Source organism: Ostrea edulis, chromosome 4 (assembly GCF_947568905.1).
Source record: "Ostrea edulis chromosome 4, xbOstEdul1.1, whole genome shotgun sequence".
Classification (NCBI taxonomy): Eukaryota; Metazoa; Mollusca; class Bivalvia; order Ostreida; family Ostreidae; genus Ostrea; species Ostrea edulis.
This window is the reverse complement of record NC_079167.1, coordinates 86,258,344-86,268,630: the sequence shown is the minus strand read 5'-3', so window position 1 is coordinate 86,268,630 and position 10,287 is coordinate 86,258,344. Positions and strand designations below refer to the sequence as shown.

General features: G+C 40.2%; 1 protein-coding gene across 2 annotated transcripts in view; it reads right to left on the bottom strand.

Moving 5' to 3' along the window:
- The window catches only part of LOC125670557 (regulating synaptic membrane exocytosis protein 1-like), a 36,262-nt gene continuing 25,975 nt past the window's right edge, over nucleotides 1-10,287 (bottom strand). Inside the window, exons 14-21 of one of the 2 annotated variants that reach the window (XM_048905781.2) lie at nucleotides 9,424-9,522; nucleotides 8,955-9,050; nucleotides 8,035-8,163; nucleotides 7,354-7,456; nucleotides 6,963-7,057; nucleotides 6,461-6,574; nucleotides 4,692-4,834; nucleotides 1-2,584 (exon numbers count right to left, since the gene is read on the bottom strand). In XM_048905781.2, the coding sequence (XP_048761738.2) occupies nucleotides 2,417-2,584; nucleotides 4,692-4,834; nucleotides 6,461-6,574; nucleotides 6,963-7,057; nucleotides 7,354-7,456; nucleotides 8,035-8,163; nucleotides 8,955-9,050; nucleotides 9,424-9,522 (947 nt within the window). In that variant the 3' untranslated portion in view covers nucleotides 1-2,416. Of the gene's footprint in view, nucleotides 2,585-4,691; nucleotides 4,835-6,460; nucleotides 6,575-6,962; nucleotides 7,058-7,353; nucleotides 7,457-8,034; nucleotides 8,164-8,948; nucleotides 9,051-9,423; nucleotides 9,523-10,287 lie in introns of both variants that reach the window. The other variant, XM_056164074.1, reaches the window with a different exon arrangement.

The following is a 10,287-nucleotide window of genomic DNA, read 5'->3' as shown; positions in this document are numbered from 1 at the left end:
TAAAATCAAAATAACAATTTAATGACCATCGATATGCAACATTACTTTCTTTTTCTATCAAATTAATACTGTGGTATGCATACAATGCTCTATAAAGTATACAGTTCAGGATATCATATTAAGTCTATCCATAACAAGTCGTCCAACTTAAGTTTCACGTCTTTCATCTCAAATAACATCTCATCTCCCGTAACATCTCATCTCACATAACATCTCATTTCACGTCACATCTCAGCTCACGTACCATTTATCTCACGCAACATCTCATTTCACACAATATCTCATCTCACATAACATCTCATCTCACGTAACATCTCATCTCACATAACATCTCAACTCATGTAACATATCATATCATGAACATCTCATCCCACGTAACATCTCATCTCAAATAAAAATTTCGAAGACATGAAATTCACAGAACCGTTTCGTGACGTTCATAAAAATTAATGGAAAATCTTGATTCATGTTAATTATGTTTTAGAACACCATTTGAAACTTGCGGTATATTTAGACACATAACAAGCACCAGTGTTGTGAGTTATATATACAGACAAGATATAAAATGGGGATCGATATTGTGAATATAAAGGCACCGCTTGTCTGGAAGTTAAAGCCCACACTATATCATCTAATATATGTTACCTGTTAACAACAATCAATTATATTTTGCATGCAGCACCGACAATAAAAGAAATATATGTAGTTGTTTAAGTAGTTCAGTAACCTATATATAGGTAGTGAGTGACCTATATAAAGGCCCCATGATAGTCATGCATTCAGTAACCTATATATAGACCCCTGGGTAGTTAGTGACATATCAAAAGACCACTGGATAGTCAGTAACCTATATATAGATCCCTGGATAGTCAGTGACCTATATATAGATCCCTGGATAGTCAGTGACCTATATATAGATCCCTGGGTAGTCAGTGACCTATATATAGACCCCTGGATAGTCAGTAACCTATATATACCCCTGGGTAGTGAGTGACCTATATATAGACTCCTGGGTAGTGAGTGACCTATATAGACCCCTGGATAGTCAGTAACCTATATACAGACTCCTGGATAGTCAGCAGCCTATATATAGACCCCTGGATAGACGGTGACCTATATATAGACTCCTGGGTAGTGAGTGACCTATATAGACTCCTGGGTAGTGAGTGACCTATATATAGACCCCTGAATAGACGGTGACCTATATATAGACTCCTGGGTAGTGAGTGACCTATATATAGACCCCTGGATAGTCAGTGACCTATATATAGACTCCTGGGTAGTGAGTGACCTATATAGACCCCTGGGTAGTGAGTGACCTATATAAAGACTCCTGGGTAGTGAGTGACCTATATATAGACTCCTGGGTAGTGAGTGACCTATATATAGACTCCTGGGTAGTGAGTGACCTATATAGACCCTGGATAGTCAGTAACCTATATATAAACTCCTGGGTAGTGAGTGACCTATATATAGACTCCTGGGTAGTGAGTGACCTATATATAGACTCCTGGGTAGTGAGTGACCTATATATAGACTCCTGGGTAGTGAGTGACCTATATATAAACTCCTGGGTAGTGAGTGACCTATATATAAACTCCTGGGTAGTGAGTGACCTATATATAGACTCCTGGGTAGTGAGTGACCTATATATAAACTCCTGGGTAGTGAGTGACCTATATATAGACTCCTGGGTAGTGAGTGACCTATATATAGACTCCTGGGTAGTGAGTGACCTATATATAGACTCCTGGATAGACAGTGACTTATATATTGACTCCTGGATAGACAGTGACCTATATAAAGACTCCTGGGTAGTGAGTGACCTATATAAAGACTCCTGAGTAGTGAGTGACCTATATAGACCCTGGATAGTCAGTAACCTATATATAGACTCCTGGGTAGTGAGTGACCTACATATAGACTCCTGGATAGACAGTGACTTATATATAGACTCCTGGATAGACAGTGACCTATATATAGACTCCTGGGTAGTGAGTGACCTATATAGCTCCGTGAATATGTCTATATCCTGTTATAAATTGCTGAATATCTCCGGGCATTGTTTACATTTTCTACAGTGCTGTACATATTCATAGGACGGGGTGTATTTCCAACAAAAGTCGCATGAACTACACACACCTGTCCATTGTCCATCCTAATATCCAGACTGTCCTCTTCTGCTGTAATAACTGATCACCCAGACTGTCCTCTTGTACTGTTATAATGGACAGTATATATACCCATCCTACAGTCGCTCGGTCGTGTTTAAGAGCGAGACAGACTGTCCTCTTCTACTGTTATAATGGACAGTATATATACCCATCCTACAGTCACTCGGTCGTGTTTATGTGCGAGACAGTGTCGTTTCCCCATGACCGATCAAGTGATGTTGAGGTGAAGGGTAACATTCGAGTCACCAGAGATGAAGAGATTCGTTTGAGCCGAAGTCTGTCGCCCCGGACGGGAACAGTTTGTACCAGTTACTGGACTGGTGCATCAGATCGAGGCCATCTAGCTTAATAACCACTTCACCCAGGGACTGTTTCCTGTCGAACGCGCCATGACGCGCCCACAGAATCACCTACAACAGAAAATCAGTTATAATAGATGTCTGGAATCTATGCATCTGTACAAGATTAAGATATCGAATTATAAAACAATTAACAATATTCAGTGTAATTCAATTCATGGGAATGGGGTGTCGGATGCACTTTGTTACCAACAACGCTCATTGTAAATCTTATTCGACATCTAAATTATAAAAACCACGAAAAAAAAACACCCCACAACCAAGTGGTAGTATGGCATGTCAAACGTTGCAATATTTGATCTTTTCCATTTGTATTGTATAATTTTCCATTTGTATTCTATATTTTCCATTTGCATTGTATAATTTTTCATTTGCATTGTATAATTTCCATTTGTATTGTATAATTTTCCATTTGTATTCTATATTTTCCATTTGTATTGTATAATTTTCCATTTGTATTCTATATTTTCCATTTGTATTATATATGTTTTTCGTTTGCATTGTATAATTTCCATTTGCATTGCAAAATCTTTCATTTGTATTGCATCCGAGGGATTGTTTATTTTGATTTGTTTCGAAGGATTTCATTAGTTTAGGTCCCATTTATATTTAGCCGTCACCAGCTGCAGGTGACGTACCACAAATAGACTTACTATGCTACATGTATGGGCACAGTGGCGTAGCATTGGGGGTTCTTTAACGTGTCAACGCCTGTCGATATTTACGTCTAAGGTTTGATGCAGCCATGATACGAGTAGAACTCGAACATGCAACTTCACGGTTACGAACTAAAGGGCATTTTATATCACTGAACTACCGCGATCGGTTCCTTATAATGACTAGTTGAACATACATACATGTAGCTAGCAATGAGGAATCTTGCGCCGGGAGACCCCCCCCCCCCTCCCTTCACAAATATGATATTTTATATATAGATGTCGAATAAAGCATGCATGTACGTTTTATTTTGTCAGAAGGCACTTGTTCGAGGGGCGGATCCAGAATTGCGGTTACGGTGAATATGCTGATCACATTAGACACATAAAAGCGATCAATTAATGGGGGGAGGGGGGTTACGCCATTACACTTAGCAAATACGATACATTCCTGCGAAACGTGGCTCCTGAACTTTACCTCTTCAACATCTCGCGCATTACCAAATTCGATAAACGATAACTTAAGATTAATCCATTGAATAGTTGTAACAAACCAAACTCGATGTTAACAATTGGTGGGGACCCAAGTGCCGAATTAAGTCCCCTGAATCTACTGAATTCTGACTAAATAAAAATGTGCATGCTTTTCTGGACAGTTCTATTTTTTTTTTAAATGATGGGGGGGGGGGGGGGGGGGGGGTCGCCATTACTAGAGCTAGCTACGTATTTTAAAAAATAACTAGTCGCTTGGTTTGTGGGCGAGAGGTCGTGAGTTCGAGAACCGTTACTGTCATTGCCGCATGAAACCTAAGACATAAAGACAGTGATTGTTCCTTTGCCAAACACTCGGTATTTAAAAGTGAGAATCACGGGTCTTTCCGTAATGACCTTAAACACAGATATTCCGTATCGCTGCACAGGCGTTGGCACGATAAAGAACCGTCATTGCTACGGCACTGTCATCGTCGGTTACCCACGGGTGCTTCTATTCGAGCGTGAGTGGACTCAAAACCGTGGTTTGCGACGATGCAGCCCTGTGTGCTAAGCACGTTTACAGATGTGGTACACCAGTGACGTTAACTAATGAAATCCTTCGTAACAAATCAAAATAAACATTCCCTGGATACAATACAAATGAAAAATTATACAATGCAAATGGAAAATATAGAATACAAATGGAAAATTATACAATACAAATGGAAAATATAGAATACAAATGGAAAATTATACAATACAAATGGAAATTATACAATGCAAATGTAAAATTATACAATGCAAATGGAAAATATAGAATTCAAATGGAAAATTATACAATACAAATGGAAAAGATCAAATATTGCAACGTTTGACATGCCATAGTGGTAGTTTCTGATATACTGAGCACCGGTTCATCGGCCAGTTTAAATGTGGATCCATCCCTGATATCAAAGTTGTTTTTGCATGCTTTGGTTCACAACATGGATAATATCTTTAGCTGTTTATGGCTCGTTGGTTAGACGTACCTTAATGGCGCGACCATGGATGTTGCAGGCGGAATACTTGATCGTGCGGCGGAAGAAGGGACTGAAGGAAGCCTTTACAGTGTGAGTTTTCTTCTTCTGTATAACCTTGGATCCGCCAACTAAATAAGCCTTCACGTAGGTATCTGTCAATACACAATACAGACATCAGTAACCTTGGATCCGCTAACTAAATAGTCCCTACATGCTTGATCAATCTTAAGGCGTGTACACATTCGATGTTTGTCAGTGTATCCATTGATTGGGGTCATTATTAATAATTTGAATTATACAATCCAGAAACGATTCTGACTTGTCAAAAATTAGTTCAGTGACAGCTACATTATAAAAATCCCGGAAACAAGATGAGAGTCTAACACAGCAGTCTTTCCATTATGCAGGGAAACTAAAGAGATTGTGATTGATTGATTGATTTTATCTTGCTTAACGTCTTGCTCGAGAATTTTTCACTCATATGTAGACGTCACCAAGATCGGTGAAGGGCTTCAAATTTAGGCCTATGCTCGGCGCTTACGGTCATTGAGCAGTGAGGGTTCTTTAGCGTGCCACACCTACTGTGGCACGGGTCATCCGTTTTTAAGGTCATCTCCGAAGATTCGTGACATTCACACCTGATGCCGAGCGTTTGGCGATGGAACTGTCACTTCCTCTTTTAACGACTTAGGTCTGTCGCGGCCGGGATTCGAACCCCGGCCTTCCGCATGCGGGGCGAACGCTCCAACCTCTCGGTCACCGCGGCGGTAAAACTGTAAAAATTTTGTGTATGGCGGAAAAACTAGAGATTGAGTATGGCGGGAAAACTTGAGATTGTGTGTACGGCGGTAAAACTACAGAGATTTTGAGTCTAGTGGGGACACTACAGAGATTGTGTGTATGGCGGGACAACTGCACAGATTTTGTGTTTTGGCGGGGTAAACTAGAGATTGTGTGTATAACGGGAAAATTACAGCAATTGTGTGTATGGCGGGAAAACTACAGAGATTGTGTGTACGGCGGTAAAACTACAGAGATTTTGTGTCTAGTGGGGAAACTACAGAGATTGTGTGTATGGCGGGAAAACTGCACAGATTTTGTGTTTTTGCGGGGAAAACTACAGAGATTGTGTGTATAACGGGAAAACTGCAGAGATTGTGTGCATGGCGGGAAAACTACAGAAATTGTGTGTATGGCAGGAAAACTGCAAAGATTTTGTGTATGGCGGGAAAACTGCAGAGATTTTGTTTATTGCGGGAAAACTACAGAGATTTTGTGTAGGGGGGATTCTATTCTACGACACGTTTTCCACTTCTGGGCCTGGTTTATTTTCGAAAAAAAAATAGGGGTGGTATATTACAGGGAAAAATTCTATGCTACAAGGACAAAATCGGTTTTCAGTTTCTGTCACAGGTTCATTGCCGTAAGCGATGACATGATAAAGATCAGTATAGGCTTACAACATTGAGTCCGGACCGGTATTACCTCCATACCAATGACTATTCTCACTAGAACAGTCTACTGAAAACAGTCATTCAATACAACGAATGTGGTGTACAAACCCACTAGGAATATGAACAGTTGGCTAAAAATCCTTAAATTCATGCATGTCCTTGCATATGCTTTTTTTTCTTAAAAATTAACCGTCAGAATTTAATACAAATCACAGGTATAAAATGCGACATACAGAAACAGACAGGCAGACAGATGGGGAAAGAGAGTATGAGAGAAAAAATAGAGAAAGAAGGAGACAGAAAAAACAGTCAGAGAAGAGAGACCTGGAGGAGTACTATGCGGACTCCTGTTTAGGTCCGTGACGTTGATGATGTCAACCTCTAGCTGACCTTTGGACACCATAAAGGCTAGACGTATGCTACCGCAAATGGCCGTCTCTGAAAAAAAGTAACCAAAAACTCAGATACACACTATTAATAGTAACCAGATTTCAGTGTTCCATCAATAGGTGTCAGAACCCTGAAATGAATTCTATTTTGTATTGAATTAGAATCTGTCCTAAATGTATGAGGATGACCTCTTCATATATTGTTTGTACACCTATGTATATGAAATGTTCTAACTCATCCCCCTCTTCCCTTCCGAGATACGAAGATACATGTACAAATTTTCTACCACCAAATTATCGTAAAACTACACGGTCATTAAGGCACCGATTGCTGATATAAAGGTTAATAAAGAAACCAAGAGAATAACAGAGAGAATGCCCTCTGAATCAGTACTTACTGAAAGACGTATTAAGACCAGGGTTTTGTCAGTACTTACCACTCGACGGTTTCGGGGGCACTTGCCCAGGGCCAAGGAGTGACGCTACGTCATTTCCGTCCGGGTCCAATCTCCCAAAAGTACCACAAACACCACTACAAAAGTAACATTCTCATTTTGAAAAGCGAGTAATTCTACTACTACTACTATTACAACTAATAACTTACATTCGTTTTCCGACTTTTACTGAAGTACCTGACCTCGCTCTGACTTCCGTGTCATTTTAAGCTGTATTTAAAACATTAATTAGCCTCATTCTGACGTGCATATCTACCGGTAATCTCGTTCTGATGTATGTATGATACATGTCATCCTTCTGACATGTGCATTATCATGCTAAATCTACCGATGACCTTGTTTCCCAGCCTCGTTTTGACTTGCGTGACATTACCTAGCCTGGTATTCGCTGGAGTTATCATCATCATCTTCCGGGAAGTGATTAGTGCCGTCTCCCGCGTTAAGAGGCTGTGGCGGTTTGCTAAGTTCTTCTGTACCTGAAATGTCACCGAAACCGACCAAAATATCAAAGATTAAAGTCACCAAATTATTGCCTCCTCCGTCTGTCTTGTATCAGTAAGTAGGTAGCAACAGAAAGCAATACAACATACGATGTTTTGATGTGTAGAGCAACTAAATTAACATATAAAAGATCTACTTTTTGTAACTGTTTCTGTTAACAATATGGTGCCCTATACCAGAAATGGTTGTAAGAAAACTGTTAGTATAAATCAAAGTAAAGGAACCGGCGCTGGACTAGTTAGTACGCATCAGCACTTGGCTAGTACCTGACATGTTAGTACAATCAGCGATGGGCTATTAAATATTACCTGACAAGTTAGTACAATCAGCGCTGGGCTAGTAGCTGACATGTTAGTACAATCAGCGCTGGGCTAGTACCTGACATGTTAGTACAATCAGCGCTGGGCTAGTAGCTGACAAGTTAGTACAATCAGCGCTGGGCTAGTACCTGACATGTTAGTACAATCAGCGCTGGGCTAGTAACTGACAAGTTAGTACAATCAGCGCTGGGCTAGTACCTGACATGTTAGTACAATCAGCGCTGGGCTAGTACCTGACATGCAGCTGACGGCAGAACGGCGACTGATGGGCGATGGGTTGTCATAGTTACGGCCAGACCATGCCGTCTCCGCAGTATCTTCAGACAGACTGGAACTGCGAACAGTCAGCTTCCTACGGTCATCTGTACTCAAAAAGAAACAGCTGATTTATAGGGCGAATATCTGTACTAAAAAAGAAACAGCTGATTTACAGGGCGAATATCTGTACTGAAAAAGAAACAGCTGATTTACAGGGCGAATATCTGTACTGAAAAAGAAACAGCTGATTTACAGGGCGAATATCTGTACTGAAAAAGAAACAGCTCGTTTACAGGGCGAATATCTGTACTCAAAAAGAAACAGCTGATTTATAGGGCGAATATCTGTACTCAGAAAGAAACAGCTGATTTATAGGGCGAATATCTGTACTCAAAAAGAAACAGCTGATTTATAGGGAGAATATCTGTACTGAAAAAGAAACAGCTGATTTACAGGGCGAATATCTGTACTCAGAAAGAAAGAGCGCTGATTTATATAGGGCGAACATACGATTTTATTGATTTTTCTGTATAGGCAAGACAGAAAGATACTCGTATGTATCTGTGTTTGGTAGAGCATTGCACGTACTCGTATGTATCTGTGTTTGGTAGAGCATTGCGCGTACTCGTATGTCTCTGTGTTTGGTAGAGCATTGCACGTACTCGTATGTATCTGTGAACCAAACAGTTCAGTGTACATGGAGAACTTGAGAATGGCCTTGAACTGGAATCTAGTGACACCCAAAATACAATTAGTGATACAATAAAGAGTATGTAACAATTTATCACCCAGCAGAGACAATTCTTAACCTAATTCAGTGACCTTGACCTTTCCTATAGAGAGCCCCCACTCATCTGCACAAACCAGACAGATATCCGACCATACATACACATACTGTGGCGGCGACTTTCTACAGCGAGGACAGCTACTTTCGATTTGGCGCTCGACATTCTCTTCCTGACTAATGATGGAATACTCTCACGGTGGTCTCCTTTAACAATGAAAGGATGTCATTCTTTTTAAGCAACTTAATCAATTTCAACCATAATCAATTACAATTTATGATACGCATTTTTTGTATGTATACAATAAGATATCATTGTCTGCCTACCCCCCCCCCCCAAATCAATTATAAAAACAAAAATCAATTTATACCCCACTATCATCGATATAAAGACAAGTTTCAGAGTCCTTTGTGTGATATCAACATGGGATTGACTAATGTCAATTTGACATTCATAATAATCCGTACAAGCGACACTGATCTGTGTAAAACTATTACTTATGGTAAAGAAACTCGATGTAAAAGGTGTAGTAATGCAAAGCACACCGGGACTATCCAGCTAACACGGAGTTGTACTCACCTCCAAGGTATACCGAGTCCTCTGCGGCGCTGATGGGGGACAGTTGTGGAGAGTTAGGGACCGACTGGGTTACATTGAGCTTGAACCGCCGGTCCCGACCTAGAAATTGGTAAAATCCTTATAAAGGTTGTAGGCGTATAACAGCACGAGGACATGCAGAGATTAATTATGGTTTGTATAATTATCATAGAGTTCAGAATTTAATATAACTAAAGGTTAGATACTATTTATTGCAATGAGAAGGTCAGATAATTTGATGCAATGAAAGGTGAACATAACGAACAGTGATCAATCTCATAACTCTTATAAACAATACAAAATAGATAGTTGGGCAAACACGGACCCCTGGACACACCAGAGGTGGGATCAGGTGCCTAGGAGGAGTAAGCATCCCCTGTCAACCGGTCACACCCGCCGTGAGCCCTATCTCCTGATCAGGTAAACTGAGTTATCCGTAGTCAAAATCAGTGTGCCAAGAACGGCCTAACAATCTGTATGAAACACTTCAGACAGCATTTGACCCAATGATAGGTTGTATTGACGAACTAAATCGTTGTAACGACCATAGATTTTGCGAAATGCTGACTTCAATCGAGACGGTTGAAACCTGTTTGTCAGTAGCTTGCCTCGATTTAAAAACTGACTGTACGCAGAAGAAGCTCTTGCGTATCGAATCAGTTGAGAGATATAAACACCATATGCAAGTGATAATGGAATATTGCTACATAAATATGGGAAGTTGATGATGGAGAAGCTGAAATCATCCCGTTTATCATACAGTTGAGTTGTCAGTTTACCGTTCATGTCTACTTTCAATTAAATATCTAAGTATGAAGCAGAAGTGGACGACTCTGTGGTGTCTTT